This window comes from Syngnathus acus, chromosome 16 (assembly GCF_901709675.1).
Source record: "Syngnathus acus chromosome 16, fSynAcu1.2, whole genome shotgun sequence".
In the NCBI taxonomy this organism is placed as follows: Eukaryota; Metazoa; Chordata; class Actinopteri; order Syngnathiformes; family Syngnathidae; genus Syngnathus; species Syngnathus acus.
The window spans coordinates 569484-582142 of record NC_051101.1 but is presented as its reverse complement, the minus strand read 5'-3'; the positions used below and the strand labels follow the sequence as shown (position 1 = coordinate 582142).

The 12659-nt window shown below is 45.8% G+C and overlaps 1 protein-coding gene across 2 annotated transcripts in view; it reads right to left on the bottom strand.

The window, feature by feature from the left end:
- dcst2 (DC-STAMP domain containing 2) overlaps positions 1-12659 on the bottom strand; it is a 47359-nt gene that overhangs the window by 776 nt on the left and 33924 nt on the right. For both annotated transcript variants that reach the window (XM_037274925.1, XM_037274926.1), the window contains 10 exons: positions 7964-8134; positions 7771-7872; positions 7481-7675; positions 7061-7126; positions 6779-6992; positions 6486-6643; positions 6154-6318; positions 671-838; positions 507-607; positions 287-420 (listed from right to left, as the gene is read on the bottom strand). In XM_037274925.1, coding sequence (XP_037130820.1) covers positions 287-420; positions 507-607; positions 671-838; positions 6154-6318; positions 6486-6643; positions 6779-6992; positions 7061-7126; positions 7481-7675; positions 7771-7872; positions 7964-8134 — 1474 coding nt within the window. The remainder of the gene's footprint in view (positions 1-286; positions 421-506; positions 608-670; positions 839-6153; positions 6319-6485; positions 6644-6778; positions 6993-7060; positions 7127-7480; positions 7676-7770; positions 7873-7963; positions 8135-12659) is intronic.

The following is a 12659-nucleotide window of genomic DNA, read 5'->3' as shown; positions in this document are numbered from 1 at the left end:
ACTTGATTGACATCGTCACGCAAGACAGGTGCGGATTGGCTTCATCAAAGCGCTGCTGCCAAATTTTTGAGAGAGGACGCCTGCGTGGGACCTTTGTGGAAGAGCCAATGCACTTTGGCTTTGTTAGACGGTCATGATATAAAACAGGGGTGGGCAATTCCGCTCGAGAACCGGAATTGCCCACCCCTGCTATAAAGGCTTCGGGTGGGGCCTTCAATGCACAATAAGAAAGATAATTTCCCCCACTGCAGCTCAGCCTAACCCTCCCGTCTGAACAAAGACGCACCGTCGCAAGAGGCCCTGGAGACGGCTGCGCGGCTCAGGCCTTCTCGCTCGCGTCCTAGCTGCCGCCCTGACCAGGGCTCTCGCCGCTGCCCGCCGCTCGTCCAGGATATGCTGGTGCAAGAAGTGGACGCGCGCCTGGCAGAGCAGGTGGTCAATGGAAGGTCAGCGGACATCCGGTCCGTCGGGTGTCAAATGACATGTCTTTTGACGTGGACATTTACCTTCTCTGTGTCGGGGTGGAAGTAAGCGCAGATGAGGCGTCGTGATCGCCGCATTATCCCCCCGGCGAGTGTCACCACGAGGGCTGCGCCCAACAGGAAGCCTGCGAGCAGATCCGAGCGGCTCGAGTTGCCGGAGACCACTTCCATCGACGACGGCGGCCTACCTAAGATGAAGCAGGCGGAGCGATCTGGTTCCGCCGGCGCCGGCAGGCACTTGCCGCTGATGACCGTGACGTTACCCGCCTGCAGCATGTTGAAGGACGCCGTCAAGTCGCGCATGACGTCGGCCACGAAGCCCGAGCCCTCCACCTGGACCAACACCATCACCGGAGCTGCAGGCCCACATCAACAATCAATCACCCTGAGGTCAGAGCTCGACACAAGTTTACCGGCCGCCAGCCCCAACGAGCACAACGAGCGTCACTTGGCAGGTGCCTGCTTCCATTGGATTTTGGTCTCACCAGTCATCTCTATTGTCAGGCATACAAGAAAACTCGGGGCCAGACAATAATGGGGGCAAACCTTTGAGGAGTTGTGCAGGAGAGGTGGCGGGTGTCTTTTTCTTTTTTTTAGAAACAATTTCCAGCTCTATAGGGTCCCTCGTCTTTGGAATGACTCAATTATAGATCCAGTTCCCAAGACTAGAGCACAGAAAACGCTAAATGACTTTCAGCCAGTTGCTCTGACGTTCCCCCTAGTCATGAAATCATTTTAGCATATAATGGAAAATCCCTTTTTTTGTTTTTATATTCATTTTCTTGTGTATTTGGACTCTCCAAGAGTGTAGAAAAGCGTAATCTATCCCTCCAGGTGCTGCAGAGATACTTTTATGATCTGTTTGAGGGTTATTTTTTTCTCCGTTCAGTTTTCTCAGTTTTCTATTACCGTTTTTTTCCGGACTATAAGTCGCAGTTTTTTCGTAGTTCGGCCGGGGGTGGGACTTATAATCAGGAGCGACTTATATGTGAAATCATTAACACATTATTACTTGATCATTTACACATTACTTACTTATTAGTATAGTTGATCACTTCACGTGTTATTTCTACTTTAAACCGCATGAGGTCGCACTAGGCCGGTGGAATAATTGGAACCACAACTGACAATGAGTCTGAATCCATTCACTGACTTCTGGAGTCAGCGGAGTTGTTTATAACACAGAGGACAGAGATTGAAACAGAGGATGAAGATTTCAATGGATTTAATGATTTGGAGTGACACAGATGGTTTGATAAACTTATCTATGTTATAGTTATTTGATATATAGTTTATTTCAGTGACGTGCGGTGAGGTTCATGACTGGGGAGGCACTGACGTCACCCCCCATGGTCAAATTTAATTTTTCAAGTAGTGTTCCCACATCTGTGGGCAAAGTCCTGCTTGTTCAAGGACAAGTCTTTCAGAAATCTTTTGTCAATATAGAGATGGATTCGCCGAAAGACTTCGTTTCGTTGATAGTTAAGTTCCTTCAATCTATGGAAATGACGGACACAGTAAAGCGGTAAGCTAGAGATGACAAAATAATAAACTGTATTTCACTTTAATAATATTGCGTGTCTATGCACGCGTTTTCATAGCATTAGCTATTTTTATGCTGATTATAGAGCTGTGCGCTCTACGTTTTCACTTCTTGTGGGTGTATTTTGAGTACTTGTATCAGATGAATTGCATCGAAGGTGCTGTTTTATTCTTAAGAGCCCAATAATGTGTTAAATGCATTTGTTAGCTTCTCGCTAACGCTAGTGCTAGCATTAGCTTACTTCATAGCTTGACTGCAGTGTTTGTTTATAAAAGACATGTTCATAAATATTGTGAGGGCATTTATTTTGTTACGTGTTATGTATGTATTTATCCATACATATATAACACGTAACAATATATGTCTTCTGCCGTTGACATCTTTTACTCAATCAAAAGGTTTGCGCCGCAAGTAAACGCTACCTCGGCTCAATATGTTGACCGGAAAGGGAGGCGCACATCTTGCGGCCTGGAGGAAGTGGAGTGTGCAGTATTTTATTTGAATTTAAAGAGACCGCACCAAAACGCCTTGCTCTGAGCCGCACCTCAGAACAAGTAGAAAAGAGGGACCTGTAAAAACGAGGAATTCAGACAAAAGCATCGCTGTTCCACTTAGACCACAACTGAATGAGTAAAACGTAAAACAGTACAATCTATTACTGTGATATGTAAGCTTTTAGGCTGAGATTTTAGAGGCAAAACAAAGTAGGCTGGACCCCCTGCAGTTTGCATAGAGGGCAGGCAGGAGCACTGTGAACACTCTCCCTAGCCTAGTTTTAGGTCACCTTGGGGCGGGGCACAAAACTTTGCACGTCTTCCATTGACTGATTTCTCCTCTGTTTTTGAATGTATTCAACCACATATTTTAGATCTTTTAACCAATTCTTTTAACCTAGACCAGTGGTTCCCAAACTTTTGCAGGCTGGCGCCCCCTTTGGCTCCCCAGTGAATTCCTAGCGCCCCCCCCCCAAGGCACATATGGAAACAAACACCTCTTTCTTGATATTTGGTTTGCTGCAATTTGAAAAGAGAAAGGTTAAACACAAATGTGTATTTCACAAATAAAACCCAATTTAGTATTTAGTAAACCAATTTATTTTTTAGCAGTTTTAACTGTTTCAGCAACATCCATCCATCCATCCATTTTCTGAACCGCTTAGTCCCCACGGGGGTCGCGGGTGTGCTGGAGCCTATCTCAGCGGTCATCGGGCAGTAGGCGGGGGACACCCTGAACCGGTTGCCAGCCAATCGCAGGGCACACAGAGACAAACAACCATCCGCACTCGCACTCACACCTAGGGACAATTTGGAGTCTTCAATCGGCCTATCAAGCATGTTTTTGGGATGTGGGAGGAAACCGGAGTGCCCGGAGAAAACCCACGCGGGCCCGGGGAGAACATGCAAACTCCACACAGGGAGGGCCGGAGGTGGAATCGAACCCGCACCCTCCTAACTGTGAGGCGGACGTGCTACCCAGTGCGCCACCGAGCCGCCTGCGCCACCGAGCCGCCAGTTTCAGCAACATAGAATCGTAAATAAACATTCCACCAGTAACCTTCATTTCATAAATAGGCCTACTTAAAGACAAAAATGACAACATTGAAGGTATGAAAAGCAAGTTTACCCTCTCATGTATTCATTTTCTTCCATTTACTCACAGAAAATGGTGGCGGACGTGATCTAAGGCAGTGGTCCCCAACCTTTTTTGCGCCACGGACCGGTTACATGTCAGAAATATTTTCGCGGACCGGCATTTATATAAATAAATAATACATTTATATAAATAAATAAATAATACATTTATAATATCATTACCATTACGTTGAATTAGTGGGAGCACTGAGTTTGTTTCTCAGAAACGAGCCGGTCCCATCTAGACGTAATCGGAGACAATGACACCCGAAGTGATTAAGGTTTGTCTTTTATTGCAGGATGCTTGGTCTCCATGTGTTGAAGCAGTTTTGAATGCTTCACTGCCTGGTTAGTTAGCCTGTCGCCACATATTAGCTTTGCGGGCTCGACTGGGGAAACATGTCACGTGACCGGGACGAGTGTCTTGACCTGAATTAATTGATCGTCGATAAAAAAAAAAATCTGTGCGGCTTGGCGGCCCGGTACCAAGTGACCCACGGACCGGTACCGGTCCGCGGCCCGGTGGTTGGGGACCACTGCCCTAACCAGCTCAACACAACACAACACGGCGCGTTCTGGCGAGTCCCCAATTTCATGTTGACTTGAACTCAAGATGATGTTGACCGCCAGAATGCGGTTTTTATTATAAGATAAAATTCTGAACATTACAAGCTTGAAATTACAAACCTGAGCTTTTGCTTTTGTAGTCTATGCTGTCGGATCTGACTGGGCCAGAGCGGCGTGTTGTGTACAAATCGACTGCCGCCCCCCTACCGCCCCTTTCTTCCTCACCGCCCCCCCAGATCTTTCCACCGCCCCCAGGGGGGCGGTACCGCCCACTTTGGGAACCACTGACCTAGACCGAGGTCTAGTATCTTGGCTGGTTGAAGTTTTAATCAAAAGACCTCAGAGGGTGAAAGTAAATGGTGTTTTATCTGATGTACATTTATCTTCCACTGGCTCCCCTCAAGGCTTTGGCTCCTTTCACCACTTTTACTCATTTTATACACTAATGATTGCTGTAGTCAACATCCTGATACGCACATCCTTAAATTTGCTGACGATTCTGTGATTGTGTCCCTTTTAAACTCTCAGGATTGTACCCACGGCCTAGTGGTGGATGATTTTAGCAAATGGTGTGAGAGCTTGTTTTTAAAAATTAATGTGTCGAAGACCAAAGATTTTTCGGTTTATTTTAAGAAAAAGTCTCCACCATATCCCCTTGTTCTAATTCATGGACAAGCAGTAGACAAATTACAAGAGTATATGTACCTAGGCACGATTATTGATAACAAACTCTCATTTGAGGCAAACACGGATGCTATTTGCACAAAGGCCCACCAACGGGTGTACTTTTACTGAGAAGTTTTAATGTAGATACATCTTTCATGAAGTTATTTTATTCTTGTTTTATTGAGTCAATTTAACCTCTTTTATCTGTTGGTTTGGATCCCTCACTGCCAAAAGTAAAAATAGTTTAGGTAGCATAGTGAGGATGTGTGGCAGGATTGCTGGGACGAGTTTGATGGAGCTTTCTGGGCTGTATAGAGCCAGGGCCACTAGGAAAGCTAGGGACATTCTGTCTGACCCTGCCCACCCACTGACCTGCAACTACAGGCTCGTGCCGCCTGGCTGCCGGTAGTTGTTACCTAGGGTCAGAACAAACAGGTATAGAAACACTTTTGTGCCAACTATACCACTATAGGTTTCTTGAATCAGGTATTGTGAGCCTGCCCCTGAGGTATAGGTGTCTGGAGTTGAGTGTACGTATGTATGTGTGTGTATGTACGTATGTGTGTGTATGTATGTATGTGTGTGTATGTATGTGTGTATGTGTGTGTGTGTGTGTGTGTGTGTGTGTGTGTGTGTGTGTGTGTGTGTATGTATGTATGTATGTATGCATCCATTTATTTATCTATTTATCTATCTATATATTTATTTATTCATTCATTTAATCTTGCTGCACGACGTTATGATTGTGTAATTGAACGCAGCCCCTGCCGATCTTGTGTGATGTTTTTAAATGAATGGTGACTTTTTGTGTTGTTCTGCTGTTGCAAAACAAATTGCCCCAGGAGGATAAAAAAGTTTCTGAAGTCTGAGCAGGCACCTCAAGATTCTCTCGGAATGCCAGTCTTCAAGTCCTCCCCCAAATCTCTTTGATCTCACATTAGAGCAACAAGAACAGAGAATGTGAGTCCACGTCAGCTCAGGCTTTCTCAAGAAAAGACTCGCTTTCCGTTTGACATGCTCACTTAGCAACATGGCCCAAAAACAGACCGCTCTTGGACCGAGTGCATGAGTGAATTGCAAGTTTGCCTTTCTGCTCATTCACCTTGAAGTCATTGGGCCTCTGCAAACGTCAGGTTCCTCCATTTCCTATATGCAACAATCGGAGCACGCAGGGACCCCAAGACCGTAGTTAGCAATATCATAGTTAGCGTCATGATGGCAACTGAAAAATGGTTTTGTTAGGGTAACATGTTACCGTCCTCACCTCGGGCCACCACGCCTCCCCGGACTTGCTGGTTGACCTGATCCAGTAGCCAGAACACTAAGAAGTCCAGAGCCACAAAAACCGCCGACATCAGCGTGTGCCTTAACACCCAGGCCACACCCAGCAGCACCGCCCGATACTCGCTGCTTGTCAGCCGCAGTGACACTGAAACAAAAAGAGCGGAATTGATGGGCGGAAGCGATGGGTGGAAGCGACACATAGAAGCGATGGGCGGAAGCGACGCACGTTAGCGACAGGCGGAAGCGACAGGCGGAAGTGACGGCGGAAGTGATGGTCGTGTGACATGGCTGACTTGAATGATGTCTACTCACGTGGCCTAATGTAGAACTGTGCCTCTCTGCGCGTTATTGGCAGGATGGAGGCCCCACCCGCTGAGCTCACCCGACGGTCCAATTCTACTAACTGAGCGCTGATGTAAACGTTGTCGAAATTCAAGCGTGTCAAATACCTGTGCTGGTACCACACTGCCCTGCGCACACACGTATAGCAACTGCTAGCTACTGTCTGCATATGCACGCACAGACATGCACAAAAATATAGACATTTACACAAACAGTTTTCACAAAACTGTGGGTGTGGCTTGCACAGCAGAGGGCTGGGTCACCTGATCAGGGAGCAGGTGAGGAACACAAGCCCCGCCCACACCAGCGGTCCTCTGAGCTTGGCAAAGACCTTGAGTTCCTGGGTCAGCTGGTCCAGGATATCCTGAGCCGTCTTGTGCAGCGAGCGGCTCACGTTGACGTCCGCCTTGAAGTCCGCCGACACCGACAAGTCAAAGTCGAATTGGCTTCGCATTTGGTGGAAGGCGGCCATGGCGGCTAAATATATGAGGGGGGGTCAGTGGCAGGGCTGGGAAGCGCCCTCAAAGGGCGGCTGCTGGACTTACGCTCGGTAAGGTGCTGCTTGAGTTGGCTGGAGACGTACTTTGGGACACTGCAGAACAGCATGGTGACTAAAAGACATCCAAGCAGGGGCACACTATGAGACCGGAACGGATTGTTTCACACCCGTCGCCTTCTGCACTTTTCTGTCCGGATAGTGAGCTCCCTTTCTGTACCGCGATAACCTTTGCTCGGATCCAGCAATGTTATGGGGGACTTTGGAATGCTATGTTATGTTATGTTATGCTATGCTATGCTATGCTGTGCTATGCTATGCTATGCTATGCCATGCCATGTTATGCCATGTTACGTTCCATTACGTTACGCCACACCACGGTAAGCCATGCTTTAGCCCGTGCACCGCCTCCTCCCCTTTGACAAATGCACAAAAGGGATTTGGGGAGGTGCTCAACGAGACAACGCACCTTTGGTCAAATCGCAGAGGTGCATGAAGCCGCTGATGATGTTGCACATGAACTTAAAGTCGCCCAGCTGACGGATGCAGTCGGTTTGGGCTCGCATAAAGGTGGCACGACACTTCCTGTACGGCAAACCCAGTTTGGCGTTGCACACGTCTCCGATGTCCACCAGGAAATGAAGAATATTCTTCAGGGTGCGAGCTAGGAGGACCAAGACTCAACCTGAAGACACTCCACTTCCTCTCTCTCACACACAAGTGCAACACAATGACACGGGCAAATGGTGGCGCTCTCACCAATTTGGCGGACGCCTTCACTCAGCGAGCGAATCAGTTTGTTGACTCTGGTGGCCATGGTGGCGGCGTTCCTGCCGATATGGCGGATATGCTCCAGCGCGCCTGCGAGGCCACGCGCACATAGGAAAGGCTTTTTTCTCTCTGAGCTGTTGCTATGCTAGGCTGTGATGTTGGAAGGAAGTGGGAGTCTTACCCATAAGGGGCGTGGCCGCATTCCTCATTAGCTGTCGCGTCTGATTAGCCGCCAGCTCGGCGGCGCAAATCAGGCTGGCGGCGGCTCGCTCCGAATTTTCCATTGTGTTGGCCACCGGGCCTGACACCAGTACTGATGTGCTTGCCAGCAGCAAGAAGTTTCGCCCATGAGCTACACACACACGAACACACACACAATCACCAAAGTGCACTCACACATACAGACTCACGCACACACACACACACACACACACACACACACACACACACACACACACACGCGCGCGCGCACACACACACATTCCTGTACATGCTACATTGTGAGGACCACCCTTTCTGCTTGACATAGCAACAAATGAAAAGCATTTCTGGACTCAGGGTGGCGCCCTTGTCCAATACACCCGTTTAGATTACACAAAACACTAAGATTGAAGAAAAAGTTTTTAACCGGAAGAATGAGGACCGGACAGTGGAGCTTTTTTTAATGTTTTAAAGTAGGTTAACTTGAATGTTAAATGTTTTTTATATAATGTAATTTTTTTGAGAAATGTTACCTTAGTAAAACATGTTCTCAAAACCATCACGAGGCAGTTTTATTCATTAAAAATATTCAATAAAAACCAAATTGGTTAGTTTCGTAAGGACGTTCGTTTTATAGGCAGTTTAGCTGTCAAAAGGTAAAGCATAGAATATTAGTTAAATTTTACAGGCAACAAAAACATCTAATATTTCAATTTGTAAACCAATAATTTGTATTTAGTGTCAACTTCTGACACTGATGCTTGTTTTTCAGAAAGCCATTCCTGTTCTTGTGTGGAAAAAAACAGACTCAATCCACAATGAACAGTGATAGGTCAAACTGATAAATGCTTGATTATTTTTCTTTCATTATTCATTATTGCCAACCACATACAAGACGCTCATTCAAAGTGCATTAGATAATATATTGCACCTCTTTAGAACGCAGCAGTTTACGAAAGAACATCAGCAAGAGCAATACAAAATTAAATATTTGAGACAGCTTCCTGAAAGGCAACAAATTGTCAGTTCCTACTCAACACCAGTCACTAACTCTAGAAAAAAAAACAAGAGTAAATTTTAATTGTAAAGTTTACTTGAAATGTCTAAGACTCCAAATTGTCCCTAGGCGTGAGTGCGAGTGCAAATGGTTGTTTGTCTCTGTGTGCCCTGCGATCGGCTGGCAACCGGTTCAGGGTGTCCCCCGCCTACTGCCCGTTGACGGCTGGGATAGGCTCCAGCACTCCCGCGACCCCCGTGGGGACTAAGCGGTTCAGAGAATGGATGGATGGATGGATGGATGGATGGATGGATGGATGGATGGATGTCTAAGTTGAAATTTGTAATTATTTTGTTCCAAGGAGTGGTTGGGTAAAATTTGCTCATTCATTAAAAAAAAGATAAGTGTTGAGGAATTAAACCATGACCCTGATATATTCTCTCATCTGAGCCATTCCACTCCTACTGCATATCAAAATATTGATGGCATCTTCAGAACAACAACAACAATGCCTATGAAACATGAAATGAAAAAATTACCCTCTTACTGTTTCCTCTGGTGTGCCTTAGTGATTTAAAATGCAAGTTTTCTCTTGATTTTAACAATTTTGTTGTATACAAAAGATTTCACGTCTTTCCACGTTTGCTTACTGAGAACTGGCGGTTCGGTGGGCACTGGGTAGCACGTCCGCCTCACAGTTAGGAGGGTGCGGGTTCGATTCCACCTCCGGCCCTCCCTGTGTGGAGTTTGCATGTTCTCCCCGGGCCCGCGTGGGTTTTCTCCGGGCACTCCGGTTTCCTCCCACATCCCAAAAACATGCTTGGTAGGCTGATTGAGCACTCCAAATTGTCCCTAGGTGTGAGTGCGAGTGCAAATGGTTGTTTGTCTCTGTGTGCCCTGCGATTGGCTGGCAACCGGTTCAGGGTGTCCCCCGCCTACTGCCCGATGACGCTGGGATAGGCTCCAGCACACCCGTGACCCCCGTGGGGACTAAGCGGTACAGAAAATGGATGGATGGATGGATGTTTTTTTGTAAACTATTGTGACCAACGAGGTGATTGTTTTTTCTATGTTCATTCAATTAAAAAAATCACAAAATCTCATTCCTTTATGCTTCATTAACCGCGCCACACTCCGATATGCACCAGACCACATCTAACAATGGGTGGGGAGAGATGTCTTGAAAAGCTCTATTATAATGCTAAAAATCCAGCGAGTTTTGGGGGAGAGGCACGCTTACACAGAGCAGTGGCTGTTAGCTGTAAAAACACTAATATTAAAAAAGTGAAGGAGTTTCTGTCAGAACAAGATGCTTATAGTTTACACAAACCAGCCAGAATAATATTTCCTAGAAATAAAGTTTTTGTTCGAGGTCCTATGAGACAATTCCGAGCAGATTTATGTGATATGCAATCATTAGCACGCTACAATGACGGTTTTAAATATCTTTAGACCGTGATTGATATTTTCACAAAACGTGCATATGCACGGGTTTTGAAAGCTAAATCAGGTGTGCAGGTTACCAAGGCATTTGAAGATGTCTTATCAGTTAGCGGTACTCCATTACGGCTCCAGACAGATAAGGGGAAAGAATTTTTTAACAAACATTTCCAGAAATTAATGAGACAGCACAATATCATGCATTTTTCAACGTCTTCTGATACAAAGGCACAGACTGTTGAGCGATTCAACAAAACATTGAAGTCACGCATGTGGAGGTATTTTACAGCTAAGAACACACATCGATACGTCGACGTAATTCAGGATTTTATTGCCAGCTATAATGACAGTTTTCATACTAGTATAAAAATGACACCAAATGCCGTAAACGAGGATAATAAAGATTGTTTTCACCAACCTGTATGCAAACAATCCTTTCCACTGGGGGAACAAGTTCCGTTTCGCTCCAGGTGAAACTGTGCGGATTTCCAAACTAAGAGGAGTTTTTGAGAAGGGTTTTTTGCAAGCTATACGGACGAAGTATTCAGAATAACACAACGTCTCCATCGTGTTCCACCCGTCTACAAAATATCGGACTTGGACGGTGTGCCTATAGAAGGCAGCTTTTACAAAGCGGAATTACAAAAAGTAAAAATTAAAAAAAAAAAAATAATTCCGCATACAGAAAATTCTTAAATCACGCACCGTGTCAGGCAGACGCGAGTTCCTTGTCCACTGGGTCGGCTGGCCGGCCAAATTCGACAGCTGGGTATCCGCAAAGAGTGTTACAAACATTTAAAGTTTGGTAGAACGGTCATTCTGTGAAAATTACAAGATGGGTGAAGTCCAGAGAGAATTCTACGTAACATTAGCGTCAAATGCTAGTATGCACATTTTCAGTGAAAATACCCTTTCAGAATTTAAGGTAGAATTAGCGCTGCATATCGACTTAAAAGGTTCATGGGAGGTCGGATTATGCGAAATTTCATACATCAACTCGATTCTTGACGTCCCTGAGAAAAAAACGGAGTTTCTATCTCAAACAGCCGAAGCTTTTTGCTGACAGAGGGGATGTGTTCCAAGATGATTCAGAAGTTCGACATATGCTGAAAGTTCGAGGAGGCGTTTACAACGACCATGAGTCATTGGCTTCGGATATTCAAACTCTATTAACTAAAGCGAGTAAGAAAAAGATTGATGTGCAATTTGATCAACATAAGCAGAGGTTCTTGTTTTCGGGCAAAGAAGGTTTGAGAATTATGTTCAAGGGCCCTCTAGCGTACATTGTTGGAATGAATCATGAACATTGGCTCTTGCTCAGACCGGAAGGCGTGAACGCTCACCGTCCTGCTGACAGATGAGCCGAACCGTATTATATCTTTATCTACACCGATTTAATTCACCACCAAACAGTTGGGGATGCCTACGCGCCTATGCTTAGAACACTACCCATCAAAGGGAAATACGGTGATGTTGTTTGCAAGACTTTTAACCCTGTGTACTATTTAAAGGTAAGCAGAAGCCATATCGAGACCATTACGATCAGTCTACGGACAGATCAAAACACCCCAGGGGATTTTGAATACGGGAAAGTTATTCTCATTCTGCATTTTAGATCGATATAATAAAAATAATGGTGACGTTAGCCACGCATCCCGACCTGTATCGTTTTGTCAATCATTACGAAACACAAGTAGGGGGGTCATTTCCGGGATTCCAAGGAAGCCCCGTTCAATATGGGCACGGTCTGGGCTCTATTTTCGCAAAACTCTTCCGCTTCGTGGCGCCGATGTTCAAAAACGGCTTTAACTTGGCGAAGCCACACCTTCAAGCCGCTGCTAAAAACATAGCAACGGATGTAGCAGGGCGGGTCATAGAGAGGATTCAGCGGAAACCGGAAACCACTCAAGAAGGTTCGGGGCTTGTAATTTTATCATGCAGAGGCCTGCAGCCTGGTGGGCGGAGAAAAAGGGGCATTAAAAGGAAAAGACGCTCTGCCGGCCTCAGATCAGTCGTCAGAAGAAGACGGGCGAGACGGAAGACAGATATATTCTCTTGAAATGGCCCTTCTACATTTTAAATCACAAGAGTCCGTTTTATCGAGCTTGGACCTGTTTTCGCCCCCTTTGACACAACTCTCCATCGAAGACAGTTCTTATGTGGAATTTCTCCCTTTATCCGCTATTTTGGTCAGGGTCCAATTGAATTTTTTATACCCGGGGACGGCTCAAAATATTTA